The sequence below is a fragment of the Mus caroli genome, chromosome 15 (genome assembly GCF_900094665.2).
Source record: "Mus caroli chromosome 15, CAROLI_EIJ_v1.1, whole genome shotgun sequence".
In the NCBI taxonomy this organism is placed as follows: domain Eukaryota; kingdom Metazoa; phylum Chordata; class Mammalia; order Rodentia; family Muridae; genus Mus; species Mus caroli.
The window spans coordinates 88,424,930-88,449,295 of NC_034584.1; the positions used below are offsets into that span (position 1 = coordinate 88,424,930).

General features: G+C 44.1%; 1 protein-coding gene and 1 non-coding gene across 4 annotated transcripts in view; one reads left to right on the forward strand and one right to left on the reverse strand.

The window, feature by feature from the left end:
- The window catches only part of Tmem117 (transmembrane protein 117), a 460,550-nt gene that overhangs the window by 40,951 nt on the left and 395,233 nt on the right, over positions 1-24,366 (forward strand). The window contains exon 2 of one of the 3 annotated variants that reach the window (XM_029469872.1): positions 8,119-8,193. The exons of the other annotated variants lie outside the window; for them this stretch is intronic. Within the exon in view, the coding sequence (XP_029325732.1) occupies positions 8,157-8,193 (37 nt within the window). The 5' untranslated portion in view covers positions 8,119-8,156. The remainder of the gene's footprint in view (positions 1-8,118; positions 8,194-24,366) is intronic. 3 annotated transcript variants of the gene reach the window in all.
- On the reverse strand, positions 11,485-11,616 carry LOC115029468. Its single transcript, XR_003835043.1, has one exon. It is a non-coding gene; the product is annotated as a small nucleolar RNA SNORA17 (small nucleolar RNA).

Genomic DNA, 24,366 nt, shown 5'->3' on the forward strand with positions numbered 1-24,366 from the left:
AGAGAGAGACAGAGACAGAGACAGAGAGAGAGAGACAGAGAGAGACAGAGAGAGAGAGACAGAGAGAGACAGAGAGAGACAGAGATAGAGAGAGACAGAGAGAGAGAGACAGAGAGAGACAGAGAGAGAGAGACAGGGTCTCATACAGCCCAAGTTGGGGTGGAGTTCACTATGTAGCTCACACTGGTCTTGAACACCCAATCTTCTGGACCCTGTTTCCCAATTGCTAGGATTACAAGTATGTAACCCCATGTTTGGTGGGGCCAAAACTTCCTAATAATTTTATTGATACTTCCATTTGCATTTCTCTTATTTGTTTAATGCTTACTGGTATCTAATAATGAAATGCTAATTGCTTTGCAAGCAGCACAAGATACAAAGAAATGTGGAAGACATTTCCTGCCTTCAAGGAGCGTCCAGCCTAACAGTAGAGACGATAGCTCTCAGAGTTGATCTCCTCCCCTTCCCCATCTCATCTCATCAAAGTTCTGTTCCTTTCTTAGCAAACCTGTCACATCTATGAAGTCATGTCTACTTACTCTGGTCATCTTAGTTTTTTGATGTGGTAGTTATGTATTGTTTATGGTTTGTAATTTCATGGTTATTTTCAGCTCCTTTGAGTCCCCTGCTATGATGACATTCATGAAGAGGCACTGTGAGTTGAGTGTAGAGCAGTAAGTATGGGGTGGTCAGTTTTATGTGATTTGAACACTGAGTTAATTCTGACACTTCAAGGTTGGCTGAACATAATTTTCACGATCCACCTTGACCTCATCTTCTAGTTCTGCCTCATCCCATACCCTTACAGAAGGCCTGGGTGGACATGATTATACCACATGGCTTCCTCTTCGCTCCCCACAGCTGACTGAATGGGAGTGTTCACATCAACCAGGGCTGATGGACTCACTGGTTGACCCACAATGTATCAGTGCATCTTCTTTCACACATTTGTATTAAGACAGGGCAGTTTCCAGTTGTGTGGATGCTTTGGCCCTGTTATTTAATGTGTGATTGAGTTTGGTGACCATTTTGATGACACTGGCCTGTGCTCGAGGACAGGAAGCTGCCCCAAGAGAAGCAGATACAGGTGAGACAGACTGTGAAGGCTCTGGGTGAGCAGATCCTAATCGCTTCAGGTCCCTGTGAGCCTCGGCTTTAGCTTCTGTCCCTGTGAGATTCTCAGGATGTTAAGTAAGTCCTTCACTACGGCTCTATGGAGCCCTCTCTTTCCACCTACATTGCAGTCACCAGCACAGCCCTGGGCCCAGTCTTCTCAGAACGCACACATCTCAGTCTTGTGCTGTAGTGTTAAGCTCCTGCGTGGAGCCACCTTCTTGGAATGGTTTTTTCCCTTTGCGTGTGTGGTACTGAATTGCCCTAGTGCTCTGTCACCTGATGGCCCCTCCATGCTTGCCACCTGAAGCTCCTTCTGTATCCCACTGGACACAGGTTTTGTTCTGGCTTTTGTCTCTCTTCACACTCTTGTTGTTCCAATCAATCTCTCCTGCATCGACTGTCATCTCTATGCAGGTGACGTTTAACAGAACACATACTTCACACATCCTTCCTTGATCCTTCCTTCCTGCTCCTCCCCCTCCATCCTCCCACTCGCTCCTAAGCTCCCTCATTTCTGCCATCTATGGTTTTACTTATTGTCATCTGAGACTTAACAGATCAAGAAAGATTCCTAATATTCCCCCTCGAAGAGGCTATGCATAGCTCTTGTATGCATTTTAAGGAATTTCCTTTCAATGAGTCTGAGTTCTTGTGACTTTTTTATTTTCTGAAAATGGTATACTTTTTCCTTTAGTGATCTGGCTATGAGTGTTATAACATTGCCAGGTACTTTCAGTGTCAGGCTGGAGTTTGAGGACATTTGATGACTAACAATGATCATTAAGATTATGAAAGTAATGGGACTCACAGACCCTCTTTAAATCCATGTTAAGATCAAATGGATGTAGATTTGGGTGGAAGATGGAGGCCATTTTCTTCTTCTGTGATCCATTTCAGATATCTAGGATACAAGAAAAATGCATGTGCCAGAGTCCCAGGAGTGAGCTGATCTCGTTGACCTACTATAGTGTCTTCCAGACTGGTTTCCATGGGTGAGGGCACCACGTGATGTTGGTGTTAAATAACTTACCTCCCAATGTCCCACACAGAGCCTGTTTGTATTCTAGCAAGCTGCTTCTCTTACATTGAAATTCAACTCTTGAACTGATTCGTTAGCACTCAGTGTAGGCCAGAGGACTCTAAGATCTACAGAAAGTAGGGTTGGCTCTAAGATGATAGTGGAATTCCAGTAGCAGGAAAAGTGGCCTATTTGACTGAGTCGGAAACTTCCAGAGTCCACTTCACCTCACTAAGATAGTGACCACCATTATTTCAGCTTGGGTGCAGCAGCATCAGTCAGTGGATATTTAAGAATCCGTGATATGCAGATAACCAGGCATTTTGCCAAGATTAAAAGGATCGTCAGCATGTGGTCCCTGGCCTCACAAAGAAATCTTTAATGTTGCTGAGAATTCTGTACATATCCTAGGCCTGGCTCAGGAGAGTGGCTCACAGTCAAGTTGCTTTATGTAACCCCGTTGCTTCAAGTGGGGTCCTGAGTATGTTCAGTTAGGAAACCCCAGATGCTTTCCTTAGCTCTAGTGGAAGGCATTCTTAGCTCTAGCGGAAAGCATCCTGTTAGTAATGAGTGTGCAATGTAGTAAAAGTCAGGTTTTCTAAACTCAGTTGTCTGAATGTCTGTGCTGATGAGACCCTCTCTAAGCTGCCTTGGTAATTCATCTTCATAACTGTAAAAGATTCTGAACTCTATCTTCTGTATCATCAAGGAGATAGACTCATTTTCAGTATGTGCTAAGGGATTTTTATACGGAGTGAGAAACACCAGTGGACCACGTGAGTCTCAGAGTAGCAATAATGGCAAATGCCACATTGCCATCATGTTTATTCACAACAGGAACTTAGTGTATTTTGAATTCTGCTCATTGGGCTCACAGAGAAAATTGTGTTGTAGTTTCTTAATAGGCCAATTTTGTTAGAGGAAAAAAAAAAACCCTCTGGAATTCATCGTAACATTCACAATGTTTTCCTCTCGTTTGGATTCTTGAGGAAGCAGTTATCAGAGTGACTGCTGTTCTGAGCCCAGTGTTCAGTGCCCATTCAGTGCCCATTCTGTGCCCAGGCCCAAGGTTGTAGCTAGAGGAAATGGATCTGCAAGCAGGAGAGCTGAGTCTGCCGATGCTTCATGTGTGAGACCCGAGCAAGCTTATAATGAGGAATTGCACATATATGTCCATTTCATCCTGACTATAGAAAGCTATAAAGCTGTCCAAAAGTGGACAGCAGTGTCTCTGCCACCTGAGCCCCTTCCTGTTAAACTGATTGGTTTTAAATGAAGTGTGACATTATATTTTTAGATTTAGAGTCCACTCAGTAAGCAGTAAGTCTCTTAACTGCAGTGCATACCCACTGTGTTTTAATCCACAGGGTTTGCTTTGACATGTGCTTTTGAAATGGTGCTTAGATACAGTTCGGTGGTTGGTTGGTCTGCTTGCGTTTTCCTTAAAGATCATCTCATTGAGCTGCTGGGGCAATGACATGGGGCTGGGGTTGGCTACTGCCCTCCTGACTCTCAGTGACAGTGCTGGTGACATTGTCCTAAATTAGAAGGACTCTGGCCAGGTAAACAGCAGGACTGTTACCAGGAAAACAAATCTACAGGTTTCTTTTCATTGGAAAAGCAGATCGACTAAGACAGTTCTGTTCACCAGGAACCTCCCTTAACCATCCAGGAGCCTCCCTTAACCTTCCTCCAAAGTTCAACTTCCTCTGCCAAGGGTGCCTAGTTCTGGATCAATCCAGATAGCCCTTATCAGCTCAGATCTCAATCCTACCAAGTGTCATAAAAAATGTGCTATCTTTTCTGCTTTTTTGCTCTTCTCCACCCCACCCCATCCCCACACCCCAAGACGGCCTTGGCAGTTTAATCCCCAAAAAATCTTTCTTTCTACCATGGAGCAGTTGGCTTCGGTGGCTCTCTGTGTCATCACTTCCAGCTGCCCGATGGGTAGACTGGAAAGCTGGAGCAGCAAGCACAGTCTCCTGGGAGGGCACTAACACTCACGCAGTAAGGAAATCTAAGGAGAAACCGGTTAGGTTCTTGCTTGATCGTACTTGAAGATAATTTCACTCCATCAAGCTTATGTCTCTTTGTTATTTATTTATTTTCTTATCTAATGCGAGTTTACTTTGAAAGCATTGGGTGTTGGAGGGGTTGCTGGAGAGAGGGTTCAGCAGTCAGCATGCTCACACGACTCCTGCAGGGGGCCTGAGTTTAGTTCTCAGCACCCACATTGAGTGACTGTATCCTGGAACTCCAATTCTGGGAATCCAGTACCCTCTCCTGGCTTCTGCAGGCATTGCACAAGCACACACTGTCATAAACGTGCACATAATTTAAGAAAAATAAAAGGTCTATTTAAAAAGTGGTACATGTTTTGTACAGAGCATTTAGAGATAGAAGACAAAGAACAAATGAGGAGGGGAGTTTGAAGGGAGGAAGGGAGGGAAGGAAGGAAGGAAGGAAGGAGGGAAGGAAGGAAGGAAGGGAGGGAGGGAGGGGGAAACAAAACGGGAAGAAGGCAATGAAGAAAGGCTAGGGATATGGCTCAGCTGGAAGAGGGTGTTGTGCTTTCCTCCTATGCACAAAGCCATAGGCTCAATTCCCGGCACTTCATAAATCCAGCACTAGGAAGGTGAAGGCAGGAAGATCCAAAGTCTAGGCCATCTTTGGCTACTTAGTAATTCTAAAGTTACCCTGGGCTGCATGAGACCCTAGCTCTGACTCTTGTAAAGGAAATTCAGACCCTGTTCTACCACTCTGGACTAAGATGAATGCGTTTTTGTTTCTAAATCATCCCCTGCCCTTTGTGTTTTATGAACTAACATGACTTTTAATGGTTGCCAGGTTTCTCATCACAGAGATACATTGTAACGTGCTGTGTCAAATTCCATTCCTTCTGCCCATCTTTTTTTTTCCTTTCTTTTTCTTTTCTTGCCTATTAATATCATGAGAATGTCTTTGTATCTAAATCTTTTTCTCAATGTCTCATGTAGGAAGAGCCTCCAGAGAAGAGGTTTTTAGGAAATGAGCTGACATTTTAAACGGCCATAGAAGCCACTGTGCGGTGGCATTTTCAAAGGAGCTGAATATGTTATATTCCCACGGCAGTACATGAGAGCCATTTTTCTACAGGGGCTCTAGCAATATATCTCTCGCAGATCTTTCTTTAACCAATGTGTGCTTCTTATTTGCTTTAGCAAGAACACTGTGGGCTAAAATGAAACTTCTATTCACAGAGTTACAGAAGGCGATGTCCTGGAGCCGCAACTTCTCGGAGGGTCTATGAGAAGCAAGTGAAGCAAGGAAGGCACTTTTAAAATCCATGCTTGGAAAAGGAGAAGTGTATATATGTCTCAGTCAGTGTTCTGTTGCTGTCAAGAGGCATCATGACCACAGCAACTCTTATACAAGAAAGCATCTAATTGGGGCTGGCTTACAGTTTCATGGGTTTAATCCATGATCATGGTGGGAAGCATCACACAGGGAGACATGGGGCTGGAGGAGCAACTGAGAGTTCTACATCCACATCCATAGGCAGCAGGAAGAGAGAGCCCTTGGGCCTGACTTGGACTCTTGAAGCCTCAAAAGCCACCCCCAGTGACACACTTTCTCCAACAAGGCCATGCCTCTTAATGCTTTTAAATGGAGCCGTTTTCTTGTGTCTAAGCATTCAAATCTATGAGCCTACATGGGACCAGGAGGTGCAAGGCAGAGGTGTATGTGTGTGTGTGTGTGTGTGTGTGTGTGTGTGTGTGGGCAATCTTATTCAAACTACCACAATGTACTTATTCTAAGGAATAAGGAACCTTTGCTTTATCATTGCTTCAAGAGCCTAAGAGGGGATGGATGGGATTAAATCGTCATAAAATACTGGTCATTTCTTTTGTACCATATAAAATTTGTACTAGTTTTGGTGTATGGCGTGGTGATAATGATAGCATTTATAGAGGGAAAGACCATGTTAAGACTTACTGGCTTTTGGTAAGAATTTTGGTTACTCAACCCGTGTAAATGGAGAAGTCTGTTAGAAGTCTTCTTGGCTGCTTTGGCCTTCTGTTGCTGAGTGCCTACCAGCTGTTTTATATCTTGAGAGAGATCAATCTCAACCAATATCCACTGCAGCAGAGGAGGTTTGGGAGATGTGGAAACTCAGGCAAGCCATGCCGCTTGAATGAGGGATGCTTGAGATGGGAAAGGCCACAGAGCTAGGATATAAGTTTAGACGTGGGAGGTGGAGATCTGTTTGGGAAGGTCTTTTTGATATTCAGAGGGAAGACAATGGTTTTATTAGGACTGAGTATTCACACTGTAAGGAGATAAGACATGGGCCTAATAAACATATCTAGGGGATCCATTGCCCAAGATAAGAATGAACACCCAAGAGGGATTAAGTAGCATGGGGTGGGGGGATTGGGATAAGACAGAGAGCATGACACTGTCATCCAAAGGTGACTATGAATGTTTTAGAAGCAAGAGGGATGGATATATGGTGACCTAGAAGGGACAGCCCTGGACTCAGTGTTATTTAACACTTGCATTAAGTTGATAGATTAAAGAACAAATCTTTAATTACTCAAATGACATTTTCACGTTAAATAAAAATACCGGTCACATGATTAAAACTCTGAGTAGCTCAGCAGGGACAAAAGCGCACTCACTAGAGCTTTAAATAGAAAAAAGAACGCTCGCGGCCCATCACTTGCAAAGCACAGACTGGAGGCCTTGAGACTTTTTTATTTTTTGACCTTTTCTGGGAAACTTAGGAGGTATTGATTGAATTCCTAAATGCTGACATTAATAACTGTAGTGCTGCCAATTTGAAGGTCTCCTGAAATTGCTAGATTTTATGGAGTCCAGTTACATTTAGGAAAATAGTAAAATATTTATCAGCCTTATCTTGGTGCTACATGGCAGGTACTTTATAGTATAGCATACTCTGGCCTCCACACTCATATACCACCCCCACACACATATACACATATATACATACATATACACACATGCATACATGTATACATAAATATACACATACATATATATAATACTACACATATACACATACATAGATATACATGCATACACATACACATATACATGTACATACACATATAGACACAGATACACACTTACTACATTCACATGCATACATGTATACATATTCTCATACATTTTATATATATGTATATACACACACACACATACACACACTACACATACACACATATATACATGTGCACACATATGTGCACATGGACACACATACCCATTTAACTAAAAACCAAATAAAGTGGGTATCTTGAGATTATGTAAAGGAAATTTACCTATTGTTGTAGGTCCTGAGGTGAGAGTAATTTCGCTTTTGCTAGCATTTTATTAGGAACTTCTTACAGAATTGAGTGCTGAGGACAGGGGGTCAATTGAGTGCCAGAGGAAGTTAATGAACACAGAGTAAAGCAGCCAAATTTAAACCATTTCTCTTTTCATAGATGAAAATGCCAGCATGGTAGAAAATTTAGTTAGATGGAGTTTCATTTGTAGCATTAATACTATTCATTCAATTTCATTTACAATTGGCTATAATATCTGAAGCCACCTTGCTCCCATTTTAGATTAAAAACAAGAGAGAACAGGAGATGACAGAAACACCTGTGGTCTGAGATGAGGGCTCCAGGGAAGTGCTGACATTAGAGAAAATGTTAAAATGTTTGATATAACTACTCTTAAAAAGAACTTGCCAGTGGGCAAGTTTCTCTCAAGGATTATGTAACACAGAGGCTGTTCTTCACACTGCAACTCAGCCCAGTCTGGGCCATTTCTGTGCCTGTCCTTGGTGCTCTGGGTATCTGACCTCTTGGCACAGGAATCCTGCCCTTTCTCATCTTTCTCCCACCAGGAGTGGTGAGCGAGGGTTCTCTCTGCCTCAATGAGTCCTTTATGTGCTCAAATACCACCGTTCTGATGGCTCCACTTTCCCTCCACAGTATGAAACAAAACCCCGTTCTCTACCTTCATTACGATCATGTTTAACCATGAAGTGTTTGCTGAATATTGGACTTGTAAGTAATGTGTGGCCATTTCACCAGATATTATTATTCTATCTGTCTGCCTGCCTATCTGTCTATCTCCTCTCTCTCTCTCTCTCTCTCTCTCTCTCTCTCTCTCTCTGGTTTTTCAAGGCAGAGTTTTACTCTGTAGTTCCGACTATCCCAGAACTCACTCTGTAGGCCAGGCTGGCCTTGAACCCACAGAGATCTACCTGCCTCTGCCTCCCTAGTGCTGGGATTAAAGTTTGTGCTACCACTGCCCTGTCTATTATCATTTTTTTTTAAAAACTAGCTTTTTGGTTTTCCTAAGGTCAGTTTGCATGAGTGGCTTGGCACCCTCTCAAATGGAAAAGGATGCCTTTCCTTTCTTGCGGGGTATGACACGTGTGTGCAATCATGCAATGACAGAGACTGACCAGAGAGCACGGTAACAGGAGACTTTTCTCGGGAACTTTTTATCTCTAGTTCTTTATGATGTGGGAATTTGTCGCGTCTCAGCCTTTTGCATGAGAATTCCTGAGTGTCTCCTAGCTTATACGCAACATCCCACAATGTAGATATCCCATTGTTAAAACACTGAGAGACATCCTTTGGTCTCTGAGTGAAACTAATAAGAAAATCTATGACTGGCAGATAAAATATTCTGTTTCTAGGTCAAATGGCAGAGCAGGCCACTCACTCTATAGGAGTCTGTAGACATAGCTGTCAATTTTTGTGTCCCATGTCCCATAGTGCATACTCCCCCTCCCCCAGCCCCCAGTTTACACATATTGAGCCACCATTACCTTCAGGTTTGCTGAGGATGTGAGCACAGTAGGTGGTTAATAACCAAAGTGCTAATGTACAGATCTCAACTCTTCCCAGACTTAGACTCCATCCCAAGCCCTGTCCCAAGGAGGAATTCTTCCTGGATCTCAGCCGGCTCTTTTGTAGCAGCTGATGGTTTTTCAGAGGCCATGGTGCCTTGTCTTCTGTCTCCTGATCCCATGTTCATCAGAAGGGGACAAAGCAATCTTCCAGCTGGTGCATTCCATGCCCAAGAGATCTCCTCCCTTATTATACCAAGCCAGTTAGTCCTTGCTTATACCAGTTTATTCATTTCCAAATAGCATTTGCTTCAATATCTGCATATCTAGATGTCTGCTCTTGAGTGTCCCCCATCATTAATTAACTAATACACAGAGGAAGTGTAGGCATGACAGCCACAGTTCCAGTGTTGCTGCCTTTCTTGGCACTCAAGCTTTGGAACTATAAGGAATCCTTAGTATGCTCTTAATACCACTCACTACTCACCCGTTGGATTTTCTAGCCACAGAATGGAAGGAGTGGTGGACAGACTGGGATCTATTCCAGTCTGGGAAAGTCAGGACATTTTACTCTTATATTCCTCTCATTTATAAGTGCTTACTTTTAGGGTCATTTAAACCGACTCAACCTTTTGTGTATATATTGTGTGTATTTAAAAGATGTGAGAGAACTACTTTTCTGGGCTCTGCGATGTGCACAGTGTGTGTATTAGAAACAACTGGAAGCATCTAGGTTAGAGGAAGATGGACGTTTATTTTATCTGGATGAGGCCCATCCTTATAGTCTAGCAGGGGAGGAGGCACACTTGTGACCCAGGCTGATGTGCACAGTCTGGCTTTCCAGTACCCCAGGGTCACAGTCCTGGGTCTCAAATTCTTAAAAAAAAAAAATTGGCTCTCACTGTAGCTTTTGCTTCATTAAGGTGACCAAACATAAAGAATATTTATGCATTCATACACATATATACATACATAAACAAATACACATATACACGTTTCTTTCACAATTACCAAATAAATATCATTATTGTTTAATTAAAAAAAAACCTTTTTATTGACTCTTTGTGAATTTCATACCATGTACCCCAATCCCTCTCATCTCCCCCTCCCCTCATACCTGCCTTCCATCTTTGCAACCTCCCCTCCAGCAGAGAAAAAAAAATCTCATTGTGGAAGCTGTCGTGTGTCACAGTGTGTCCCACAGTCTACCCTTTTGTCCATGTTTCTTTTCTGGCAGATGTTCAACGAAATGAGTCATTCATTGGTCAGGTTCGAGGCCTCTGGCTTCTGCTACTCAATCCTGTTCAATCCTGTTCAGCACTAGAACATCATCGTGGTTCCTCTCAGATACCCTGTCACTGCGCTGTGTCATGGAGATCCTGTAGTTTTAGATCTGTAGGACCCACCCTTTCATGCACTCCAGCAGTTCACTGATGGGGTTCAATTCGCAGCCCTGGATCTGGGCCTGAGAGGTATCTGAGCAAGTTAGCTCTCCTGCTCTCATGCCCTCAGGACCGACTCACTAGCAACCCCCACATCCAGGGCCAGCTCTACTGTTCTGTAGAGAGGCAGGGCCAGGTCTCCCTCTCTGAAGACCTCTGTGCCACCTCTCATGTCTGCCATATGTAGCAAGGGGCATCTTTTCCTCCCCTATATCACCATGAGGCACTCGTGTGGCAGGGCCAGCTCTCCTACGCTCATGCCCTCAGGGGTGGCTTGCTTGTGCCGCTCTACTCTCAGGGTCAGCTCTACTGTGCTGCCCAGGGGAGGTGCAGGGCCTGCTCTCCTGAGAGCTGCAGCTGGCTAGGGGTTGGGATCATCTCTCCTGCTGTCATGCCACCAAGGGCCAGCTTTCCCATAATGCCCAGGTAAGGGCCAATTCTGCACAGCCTTCAGACATCAGCATGATCAGGGACTTCCACCTGGCCTTTGGTGGTAACAGACCTCTGTTGCTGTAGGGCCAGGGACCCTGATATGGTATCTGGTGGCAGCACAGGCCAGGACCCTGTTATGGTCCCAGGTGGCATCACTGACTACTTATATCAGGCTGTTTCTACCTTACTACCTTCAACTCTCCAGTTCTGCCTCTCCGCACTGTGCCTATGTTCTGTTTCTTTTTCTCTTCCATTTCTCTACCGCTTACTTGCTCCTCTTAGTGGTGACTAGATCTGTGAGTGTCTGGGGTCATCTCAGGAGTAGTTTTGGGAATACTGTGCCCTGCTGGTGCATTATGACCCTGGTTAGGGGTCATCTTGGGCATGGTCTTCAGGCCTGCGCAGCACTGGGCTGGTCGTTATCTCAGAGTAGGCTCTGTCTGGGCCCCATAGTGCCAGGATGGTGGTCTGTTGTATTCCCATGTGAGGGTTGTCTGTCTCGGGCTCATTCCCACCCCAGGCAAGGCTCTTCTAGTCTCCTGCTTGCTCACTGACCTTGGAGCCCACCCCAGCCTCCTTGATGCCAGACTGTTGGTGGTTGTCTCAGGCTTACCTTTTCAGGAAATGTTAGTCTACTAATCATTGAGAAGTTCACAGGTCAGAGCAGCCAGCATGGACATAGCCTCTTTCTCCTCTGCCACCTACTGATGCACATGTGACACAGCAGCCACACCTGCAAGGCCTCTAGAGGCAGGATTGTTTGCTTTTCAATTTCTGTGCTTGGTTACAGCAACCCTGTTTGTACTGGCTAGTTTTGTGTCAACTCAACACAGCTGGAGTTATCACAGAGAAAGGAGTTTCAGTTGAGGAAATGCCTCCATGAGATCCAACTGTAAGGCATTTTCTCAATTAGTGATCAAGGGGGAGGTCTCCTTGTGGGTGGTGCCATCTCTGGGCTGGTAGTCTTGGTTCTATAAGAGAGCAGGCTGAGCAAGGCAGGGGAAGCAAGCCAGTAAGGAACATCCCTCCATGGCCTCTGCATCAGCTCCTGCTTCCTGACCTGCTTGAGTTCCGGTCCTGACTTCCTTTGGTGATGAACGACAGTATGGAAGTGTAAGCCGAATAAACCCTTTCCTCCCCAACTTGCTTCTTGGTTGCGATGTTTGTGCAGGAATAGAAACCCTGACTAAGACATCGTCCATTCCCATCAGTTGTTTTAACTCACACTCTACACACCAGAGGGCATTTGCCATGAGTGGTTTGTTTCCCAGACATGATGCTTTTCGGTAATATACTTTCTCTTACATTTTGTTTTGCTTTATATCTGTTAACACGTTTTAATTGTTGAGCAATGCATGTTAGATTAATTGAACTGTTAAGTGGATGGCAGAGGGGCTGGAGAGATGTCTCAGAAGAGCATTGGCTGCTCTTCCAGAAGTTGGGGCTTTGGGTCCATTCACCCAAGTGGCAGCTCACCATTTTCTCTAGTTCCATTGCTCTCTTGCTTCTGCAGGTACTGCACACACATAGTGCATAGACTAAACACCAGACGCGTGAAAATGAAGAAAAAATATTTAAGTGTGTGTGGTAAGAGCACAGAGTGTGTGTGCGTGTGTGTGTGTGTAGGAGGATAGTGAGTGTGCAGCAGAATAGCTCTACATGAAGGTGGAAACTTTTGCTAACTATGATCTCCAGCACTTATAAGAGCGTCTGCTAGGTGTAGACAGTAAATATTTGCCAACAAATAAGCATTAAATAATGATTTCACCCATTTGATTAATATTATCTGATAAAGCATTGATGTTTTATTGGTGTCTTCCCATGTGACTTTCAATGGTTTTGTAGCCTTTACTTTACCTTAAATCTAACAAAAGGTCCCTGTGTTTTGTAGTTATGTTACTCACAACAAAACCAGACTAAATAATGCATCCATTTACTTACTATATTCTCTTGCCATGCTTTTCCCTCTCTTTAAGTCAAAGCCATCTGTTATGGTTTATATATGCTCTGCCCAGGGAGTGGCACTATTAGGAGATGTGGCATTGTTGGAGTGGTGTGTCACTGTAGGTGTGGGTTTTAAGACCCTCATCCTAGCTGTCTGGAAGCCAATATTCTGCTAGCAGCCTTCAGATGAAGATGTAGAGCTCTCAGCTCCTCCTGCACCATGCCTGCCTGGATGCTGCTATGCTCCCACCTTGATGATAATGGACTGACCCTCTGAACCTGTAAGCCAGCCCCAATTAAATATTGTCCTCATAAGAGTTGCCTTGGTCATGGTGTCTGTTCATAGCAGTAAAACCCTAATTGAGACACCATCTCCACGGAAGATTTATCATCACCAAGATTGCTCACTAAATACAACATTCCAAAGGAAAAGACTCAAAGAGTATTTTGAGTAACTGGAAATATTTTGGGAAATAAGCACTTTCTAAGCCACATTTGTTAAAGTCAACAAGCATTCTGAGGAGTTGACATCTGTCGGGTTATGTGCACATATAAACAAACATATAAGCACACTCCATTTTCCACAAGGAACTTGTCTACCTCTGGAAGTTCATCCATGCATGGTCTGTGAGTTCTTAGACTCAAGGAAATACACCTCTCAAGGAGTTCTTACCAAATGCTAAATGCTTGCCTCAGCAACTAGACTCACCCTTCACCACGAGAAAATGTCTTACATTAAAAAAAAAAATCGCGGCTTGACATGGAGGCACACACTTGAGAGGCAAAGGCAGGCAGAACTTAGTGAGTTTAACATCAGTCTGTTTTACATAGTGAGTTCCAGAGAGGTCACAAACAAAATAAGACAAACATGTTTAGTGACACAGTAGTAGCAAAGGTGGCATATTGCTTTATGTTCCCGTGTTAAATGTCTTAGTGTCTAAATATTCAACTAGTGTAAAATGTGAGTTCGGTCATCCGTCCAGCAGCGCTGTGATCCGGTTCGATTACATTGATGGACACGTGGTGACGGTTACTTCCTTGGTAGAGGGCTGGATCAATGTAAAGGGATCTGTGGGGGACTAGGAAAGGGCAGCAGGTAGAGGTAAGCTGGTCCGTGTCTGGCTGTCAGTCTGTGTAGAACTAATATCCTTGGCCACCAGGTGACACAATGTTTTCACCAACCATCACTAGATCTTTAACCCAGCCATAAAGAAACATTGTGAAGTCTTTCATGTCCGCTGTTCACTGTCATCATGGGAAAAGGAAGATAATTGGTTTTCATTTATGTTCACAGAAATGCAGTCAAAAGCAGAAGTCTTACAAGGAACCGATTTTTAGATTTAACTGTGAACAAAAGGTCTCCTGGGCTCTCTGTGATTCATTTCACAGTACAAGTAATTCTCTAGTGTGCTGCTTGGAGATGAGGTTTAAATACCCAATGTGAAGGCAAATATGCTTCACCCTTTCCACGTTTCTGGTACACTCTGGGGGCATTGAGCCTGTCGGGGGACTAGGTTCTTAGTCTCTCTATTTGATCAAATGCAAGCTATGAACCCACAGCCTGCAAATAAATACCAGTGTGGGTTGGTTGGGGTAGGCAGAGAGGAGGGCAAGATAGGAACAGTCCTCTGCACCAGAGAACACGCCCTGACCCTCACTCGCTCCTCTTCCTGACTTCCTTCCTCTCTTAGACCGGCAAGCCTTCTGAGCATCTGGGTCAGTCAGCACGCTCCGTATCCCTTGGCCATGCTGGGATCCCATTTACCCATCTTATCCTAGCTCTGAATCCGATTTGGTGACTGAATGAAATAATTGTTCATTGCACAACGTCTTGTAGTGCTCTTTCTGTGTGCCAAGCCTGTGGCTAGGCAGTCCGTGGAGAGGAGAATGGATAAAGGCCCAGCCATGGGAGCTCACAGCCTCTGGCTGGATGGTTGAGAGCCTTGGGAGAAGCCACAGTGAGGGAACAGTGGGTTACTTTTCCTGCTGAGCACGGCCGAGCTGATGACATCGGGCAGGGACAGCCGGCGGCGTCTTTGCTCTCATTCATGGAATCGGTTCATTTTGGATGGAGGAGCTGTCCAAAAAGCCATGCAGATTATTTTGAAACATTGAGATCAAAGGGAGAGGAAGCTGGAAGCTTCAAAAGGTTGGGACCTGACTTTGACTTTGTTCATCGTGAATGACTGTGATACTTAGTGGTGTAACAAAGAAGGAAAAAACCTCATGTTTACTGAGCTCTGTCTGTCTGTCCCCTAGGGGGTGAGGGGGAGGAAAAGAGAAACTTAGCTTTAGGATAAGAGGATGTGAGCACATTACTGCTGCTGATCAGGACTCTTACTTCCTGCACCCGCAACCCTGCTGCTTCTACAGGGGTTTGTCTGATAATACAAAATGATTTTTGGGCCGTGATGGTCAGTAGTGTCAAGGACAGAATATAGGTTGAGTAAGAAAGTCACGACGAGCCGGGCTTTAATCCCAGCACTCGGGAGGCAGAGGCAGGCGGATTCCTGAGTTTGAGGCCAGCCTGGTCTACAAAGTGAGTTCCAGGACAGCCAGGGCTACACAGAGAAACCCTGTCTCGAAAAACTAACAACAACAACAACAACAACAACAACAACAACAACAACGTCACAACGGATAAATTCACAGTGCCAGACAGCATATGCTCTTAACCAGGTTACACCTAGAGCTGAGATCAGACCTCAGAGCAAAGGCGAGAGAGGAGCGTGAGGGGAGGGCACAGTGAGAAGGGGCTGCATTTAATGTCAAACAAGACAACCTTTCTGTTTTCCTAGGAGAATCTTGCTGGAATTATTAAAGTTTAATGAAGAAAAACTCCCAGTAATCCTGTCAATTAGGGAACACTAGTGCTAATATTTGGGTATATTTTCTTATGTACATGTACTTATAAAACAATAATTTCTGTGTATATTCATTATCTTTATGATTTTTGCATCTGTGACTCATTAACATCATTATAAATCTATCCTACTGGCCACAGGGTGTTGTGACATTGTACCATGACACGGATGGTACCTGACTCCTGAACCATGACACAGAGGGAGCCTGACTCCTGTACCGTGATACAGAGGGAGCCTGACTCCTGTACTGTGATACAGAGGGAGCCTGACTCGTGAACCATGATAGAGAGGGTGTCTGACTCATGAAGCTTGTCTTTTGTATTTTGACTTCACAACAATTTTTTAAAAAGGGCATCCAGTAGCAATACCACTTCACCTTTTGAAATTTGATTTTTTTGGGGGGTCTAGGGATATTCTCTCCCAGTAGTGGGCCACAGCAGCAGGCAGAGGACCCCACCAAGCAGACCTGAGATCACAAGAAAAGCAACAATTACAGAGTGCCATGGCATTACTCTGTAGTGGTCAGTAGCCTCGAGTTCTGGAGCCCCCGTTTCTCTTGCTATGCTTTGTTGAGATGCAGTACATCCATTAGCTGAGGAACACTGCTGTCTGAATGGAGATAGAGATGAAGTGTTTAGCATCCTGCCTTTCCCTTGCTGCCCGGGGCCACTGTGTGGATGTCTTTGCTCAGAACTCTTTCCCATAACCAGAAGCACAAGCACAATAGCGCATGCTACATTCCTGTGGCTTGAACATGCAAGTGCCGAGTCCAGCAGTGCTCTTTCTTCATCTCTGAAGCTAAGACCGCGAGAAGCCATCGCTGCCGGTTTCCCTATTCCAGCCTTAGTGTTGAAGGGGTTAAACCATGAGTCAGGCAGATAGGCACGGTAGAGTTGCTAGCTCTGTTTGACTTCTGCTTGGCTGATAGGAGATCTAGGCTACTACTGATCAGATGGTCCAGGTTTTAGAGGAAACACTCCCCTCGGCTGCCCCCAGGTGGGTCCATTCTTCTCTCTCGCAACTTGAAGATCCATATCAACATTGTGTCTCTCTAGCATGTATTCAAATGACCTGAAGCTGTTGGTTAGCATGACCATTTAATCCAGACCGTCCTATGCCTTCTAGTTGTGATGAGTGCCATGCAGGACACCAAGGCACCTTCAGCATGTGTCCCCCAGTCAGGCACGTTAGGCAGTGACTTCTAAGAAGTCACAACTTCTAAGAGGCAAGGCTGCTAAGAGCCCTATGCAGTGGTTAATTTTCTCACGTTCATTTGTACGTGTGAGAAAGCAACGTCACAGAAGAGGTAAGACACTGGCTTATCACCACTCACGGGAGCGGCGGCTACGCTGGTTATCAGCCTCAGTAGAGAAGAGGAGGAGCTCCAGGACAGGGTGGGGGATATTTTCATGAGGTTTTGGAGTTTAGGCTGCTTAGTTTTTGTCATCTCGACACCAACGTGGGTCACCTAGGAAGAGGGGACTACAGTTAAGAAGATGTCTTCATCAGCTTGGCCTGTAGGAAAGCCTTGGTCGGCAAGTGCCTCAAGGAGCAGGTCAGCAAGCTGTGGGCCTTATTGGTACACACACACACACACACACAGACACATAGACACAGACACCCATACATACACACACATAGACACAGATACTCACATGTGTACACACAGATATCCACATGTATACAGACACATACAGACACACACAGGCACACACACACACACACATATACACACAGACACCCCCCCACACACAGACACATACACAAACAGACACACACATATACACACACAAACACACACATACATACATACACATGCATGCATGCACACACACACACACATATACACACAGACACCCCCCCCACACAGACACATACACAAACAGACACACACATATACACACACAAACACACACATACATACATACACATGCATGCATGCACACACACACACATATACACACAGACACCCACACAGACACATACACAGACACACACACATATACACACACAAACACACACATACACACATACACATGCATGCATGTACACACACACACACACACACACCACGTGTGTCTCAGAGTTTCATTGCTGTGAAGAGACAACATGACCAAAACAACTCTTTTAAGGACAACATTTAATTGGGGCTGGCTTACAGGTTCAGAGGTTCAGTCCATTATCATCAAGGAAGGGACATGGCAGCATCCAGGCAGGCATGGTGCAGGAGGAGCTGAGAGTCCCACATCTTGTTCCTAAGGTAACCAGGAGGAGGCTTTCTTCAGAACTGGGTGGAGCTTGAGCATAGGACCTCAAAGCTGTGTGACAGAGTGACAAACTTCTTCTAACAAGGCCACGCCTACTCCAATGAGGCTATACCTCCTAATAGTGCCGCTTCCCACGGGCCAAGCACGTTCAGCCCACTGCAGTGTGATTGGCTATATTCACTCTCTGTTAGTGCCTCATGTCCTCCTCCCCCTCCCTGACATTCCACTTCTCAACCAGACTCCTTTCAACATTCTTGTGTGTGTGTGTGTGTGTGTGAGAGAGAGAGAGAGAGAGAGAGATATTAATAAGGACTGCTTACATGACAGTGGGTAAAATATTATTCTCTACATCATGCTCAGCCCTAATTTTAATTTTTTTGAGGAACTTCCATAGTGTTTTCCATGTTGGATGCACCATTTTTAGTTCTCTCCAACATTACCTAGGAGTTATAACTTTTCCATATCCTAGCCATTACTTATCTTTAGTTGTTGTCAATGGTATCTATAGTACAATCAATTTAAACACATCCCTGACGAGCATACAAATGGATGAGACTCAGACTATGGTTATTTTATATGGCTTTGGCAATTTCTGAGGGGTAACCTCTAGTCTACTCTTCTCACTGAAGGCCTAGCTACCTCCTTAGCGATGCACCCCAGATACTTGCTGTTTCTCCTGACCATGGTCCACCTCCCCTCATGGCGGCTTCCTTCTCTCCCCTCCTTCTTCATCCTTCTTCCCCTGGTCTCTCCTCACTCCTCTCTCTCCTCCACCCCCAACCAGGTAACTCAAAACCCACCTACCTCTAATCCCTCCAGTTAATTGGCTGTAGCCAATTTTGTTTAACCAGTCCGTAAATGTGGAGTTCACTCCTAGGCCTAGACCTTGAATAGAGAATTTAGCATTGTAATGCATAGCAACAGACCAAACTGCAATAATACCCATCTTCCAGCACTCAGGATACAGAGGCAGGCAGATCTCCATGAGTTGGAGGCCAGCCTAGTCGAGAGAGGGTGGCGGGGGGGATATCCAGGACAGCCAAGAGAAACTTGGTCTTGAAAAAACAAATAATTAAACAAATAAGTAAAAAAATTGAAAAGCCATTTGACAGGTGTGAGACAATGGTGTTTCTCTGTAGTTTTGATTGGTAGGTCTCTTCTGGTGGCAACTGTTTTAATGATGTTTCAGTGTGTAATATTCAAGAGCTCACCGTGCAGATCAAAACTGATGCCATTCGAGTCACTGTTCCCAGATCCAGTGGCATTCCTGTCTCTGTCCCTCTCATTGTCATCCAGGCTGATGCTTGCTGGATGCAGTTGGCCTTTCCTTTATCCACGGTGCTCCTATACCAACCATCTGAGCTTTCTCCTGTGTTCTTCTCTTACTGCTTGCCCTGCGACTGAATCTTTGCCTTCTCTCTCTCCTTGGCCCTCACAAAGAAGAGCTTCCATTTGTAGAGATTCTTGCATGCTTTTCTCTCTTTAAACACACCTTTTATCATCACACTTCCTGAAACCTAGCACTTCCCATTGTGTTATTTCAGGAGTGTTTTAAAATGCATCCTTTAAACGTGAATGGCATTCTATAAACTTGTCTTACAGAGCATGAGTCCGAGACAACTTCATCTCTGCTTAGAAGCCCAGCTCTTCACTATGCCCACAGTCAGGTGCAGCGTCTTTGCGGGGTATTTGCAGTCCACCCCTTCTTGTGTCTACACTTGGGAGCCACTGCTGTTTTCTAGTAGTCCTTGATCTCTCCACTGCTACATTTGGTTCACATTGGCTTCTGTAACTGGAGTCTTTGGCTGCCTTCGTTATGAAACGGCTGTGATGGATAATGCTGGTTTTTAATTGGACACACCTGGAGAGCGGGAGCCTCAATGGAAGAATTGTCTCCATCAGATTGACCTGTGAGCAAGTCTGTGGTGCATTGTCTTGACTGATGGTTGATGTGGGAGGGCCCAGCACACTGTGGGTGGGGCCATCGCTGAGCAGGAGGTCCTGGCTGAGTGAGCCAGGGAGAGCAAGCTCATAGTTCCTTCATGGCCATAGCTTTAGTCCCCCACCTCCATGTCCCTGCCTTAGATTCCTTCCATAGCGTGCTATAACTGTAGGCCGAAATGAACCTCTTTCTCCCCTTTTTGGTCAGTGTTTTAGTATAGCAACAGGTTTTATCACAGCAACAGAGGAACAAACTGGAACAGCTACCCAGCCTTCCACTTAAAAAAAATGAAAAAATACCCTGGCTTTATTGATTCTCTTAAAATAATATTCTCTTTCCTTATGTTCACCCAGTGGCATTTCCTGCTCTGTTCTCTTGTGGGATTTTTCTCCCCAGGCTCTGTGCTATTTGTATTTAGAGCTGTCTGTGTCCTTTCCTGTAGTTAGATCTATTCTGGGTACTTCAGAATGTACAGAAGCGCTTTCCTCTCGAGGAAGCTTCCTTTGCTCGCGTGTAAGCAGAACATTTCAGCCACCCTTTGGCTGAAGGATTGTGTTTCCCTATTTTCTAGGGCCTGGTTGCCTTTGCATATAATCTCACAAAGAGTTATTGTTCCGCGCACAGAGAAAAAAGCAGTTGGAGGAGCCTGAGGGAGTTGGGTTTAAATCAGAGACCTCCCACTCACCCACTGTGTGACTTGGGGACTACACAGAACCTCCGAGTGGAGCGTCTACTCTGCATCCCCAAACAGGACAGTTATCCAGCAGAAAGCTTGGTGAGAAGCTTGAAAGAGCCATTGTGCGAGAGGCTGTGTCCGAGAGCGAGAACTCTGGCAGCTTCTCTTTTACCACCTTGTCACGCTCTCCCCTTCCTCCCTTCTCTCTTGTAGTTCAGCTCAAGTGTTGCACATTCTCATTTTGTTTGCCTTTTCTTTCCACCCATGTCACGTCCTCAACTGAAGGTCAAGTTCCTTGAGGGAGGACATGAACAAGTTCTATATTAACAGTATCAATTAGGGTTTAATAAGCTTTGTGGACTCAGGTCTCTCTCTCTCTCTCTCTCTCTCTCTCTCTCTCTCTCTCTCTCTCTCCATTGATTCCAATGATTCCCACTGTGTGCTGACCAGCTTTCAATGGCACTGACTTCCCACGTAGGTTACCTTCCCATCTCTACCTCTTTTGGCTGCCTTCACCTTGTGATCTGCTAGTAGCCCTGTCTGTTGTCTCTGACTTTCCTCCCTAAACTCTGATGTACACAGTGCTAAGTCTCTCCAAACGCAATCATCATTGATGCCATTAGCCCGTATTAGAGTACTTCCTTGTATGCAGAAGCAGGAAATGACCCAGTAAAGAGTCTTGTTTGTGGAGTTAACCACGAATCAGCTATATTTTTACGAGTTTTGTGTGTGTGTGTGTGTGTGTGTGTGTGTGTGTGTGTGTGTGCATTCATTCATTTTCTCCTCTCTCTCCTTCTGGCAATATACATGCAATAGATTATCCGAGAATTGACATCAAGTCAGAGTCTAGGCCAATACATGCTAATTTGTTAATCTTTTTACAAAATTTTATTTCTCTGTAGTATTTTCTTTTGTGTTTTGCAAGAGTATACGATTTCAGCTTCAGGAAAATAGTCTTGTTAAAATCTATCGTTCTGTGGAATATTCAGCTACTATCTTCACTGATAGTTTGGAAGTCCTTTTGGAAGCCCAGCTAGAAGCACACTTCTTGCCTGCACAAGTTCTAAATAAAGTAAGGAATATGAACAAGTAAAGGCAAAAACGTTTTCGTTGATTAAGGTAAATAAAGTTGACTGCTTTTATGTCACATTTACTTCAGGTTTTGAAAGAAAAATATCATTTTAAAAGTTTTTTCCTTAATCAAGTATGCAAACCTGTAACTTCAGAGATATTTTTGTTCCTGCTAGACTGTCTACTAGAAATGTGGCTTGTATCGCAGGCAAGAGGACTCTTTAACCCTGAACTCTAAACTCAAGTACATTCCTGAATTCCTGCATTCATTCAAGTACATTCTGCATCCCTGAATTGTGCTATGGTGGGCACTCCTGCCAAAGGGCAGAGCAGAATGAGAGCTAGGAATGTAGCCAGGCTGGACTCTAGCTAGGGAAAGAGGTTTTTACTTACACATGCCAATTTTATTTACTCATAATATTTTTATTCTTTCAGGATTTAATTCCATTTATTTTGATTATATTCACCCTCCTCCTCCAACTCCTTTGGATCTACTCAATCTGTTTACAGCTACAACTTTTGTATTTTTTTTTTTTTAAAAAGAGCCCATTAAGTCCTGTTGTTGATTCTGACATACTCGTAGATGTAAGGCCACTCCCTGGAGCATGGTCAATTTAGAGGCCACACCCTGAAAGATGCCAACTCTCCTTTTCCCAGCAGCTATTGGTTGGTTGCTAGTAGCTCAGCTAGGAGTGGGAGTTCATGCCTCCCTCAGTGCTGGGAGTTTACCTGGCTTGAGCTCACAGAGTCTTGTGCATGTTGTTACAACTGGTGTAAGGTCTTATGTGCAACTGCTGAGTCTGGAGGACACTGTTTCCTTGTGGTCATCTACCACCTTCGGCTCCTACAATGTCTTCATCCCCTCTTCTGCAGTGGGAGAAGAAGGTATGACATAGATATTTCTTGCAAAATGTGCAAGCTTCTCTCCAGCAGGTGGTGATGTTAAGCTTATAATGAGTACCGGGTCATTCTCCACCTAGAAGGGTGGAGCAGGGAGTAGACAGCTTTTCATCTCGTATCTCGTATCCAAATCTTATTGTTAGTGGAATGGAAGAGCCACTTAAAATGGAACTGGGATAGTTCAGACGCACAGCTATAATGACACCTATCTAAAAGCAATTTACACACACACACATACACACACACACATGTACACTGTGTGTGCAAACTAGTGTGTTTCCTGTTTACCTGTCAATGACAAGTGTGACAGTGACTTCAGTTTTACCTGCAGTGGGTGTCAGTTTGATTTTACATGTTCTTAATCAGCCGAAGGAGCATCTAGTCTGTGATTATATCAACATTTGTCCCTACAAACCCCTCCTGAGTTATTACTTCACTCAGGAACTGGCAAGCTGCTTTTAGATTGTACAAGGCATTAATTAAGACAAGCTGATATTTGGAGAAATTTTCCTACCAATATCTCTGAAGTTACAGGTTTGCATACTTGATTAAGCAGCAACTTGTAAGATGTTATTTTTCTCTCTTAACTTGAAGTTAAAATAACATTAAAGCAATCAACTTTACTTTTTATAGTCATATAACAGCATCGAGGGCAGGAAGTTTTGGGAATTATAAGTATTGAAAAATATACAAGTATCCTAACCATAGATTTTTTTTTTATACCCTCAGACAGAAAAAAATGTCAGTTCTATGAAATAATATTTAATTCATGGAAGGTTTTATTTGTGAGGTTCCACACAGGAATGCAATTTATAATACATTTATATTAAGTAATAGCCATCTAGTATTAGAATAATGTCTGGATAGATTACTCCATCACTAAATCACTTTTATCACCATGTATTCTTGTTAAATGGAGAATAAATAAAATAATGGATCCAGACGTCGTCTCGGGGAAATGCCATTTGCTAGTTATACGAAGTCTAGCATGGCTTTCTGGTTTTCATTAGTTTTCTTCTTCACATAAGTGAGACATGTAGTAAGTTTCATACTAAAATTAAATATTGGAAGCAATCCTTTCTGAATACGTACAGAGAAATGGGCTATGACCATCTCAGCTGGAGCTTCACTGTTCACCTGGCACGGACACTGATCGGCCACGCCAACTGCTTATTGCTAATGTAGGCACCAACGTTTTGACTAAAGGGCACAGTGTATGATAAGCTATGACACATGGTGTAAATTAGCGTAGAGGAAAAAAAGTGTCACAAGTGACAATGACCACACTGATGCTGGCCTTTGAAACTACTTAATTACTGGTCGCTGGTGCTACGGGAGTTATTTTTCACAAAGTTCTTTTCTCTGTCATTATAATATCAGCTTATCTCAGGATGAAACAAACAGCCACCAATCATGAATATGACCCCAGCATAGTTTGTCTTCAGATCTCTTTATTTTTTTAAATTTTATTTTAATTAGGTATTTTCTTCATTTACATTTCCAATGCTATCCCAAAAGTCCACCATACCCTGCCCCCCCCCTACTCCCCTACCCACCCACTCCCACTTCTTGGCCATGGCATTCCCCTGTACTGAGGCAAATAAAGTTTGCAAGTCCAATGGGCCTCTCTTTCCACTGATGGCTGACTAGGCCATCTTCTGACACATATGCAGCTAGAGTCAAGAGCTCCAGGGGTACTGGTTAGTTCATATTGTTGTTCCACCTATAGGGTTGCAGATCCCTTTAGCTCCTTGGGTACTTTCTCTAACTCCTTCATTGGGGGCCCTCTGATCCATCCAATAGCTGANTGTGAGCATCCACTTCTGTGTTTGCTAGGCCCC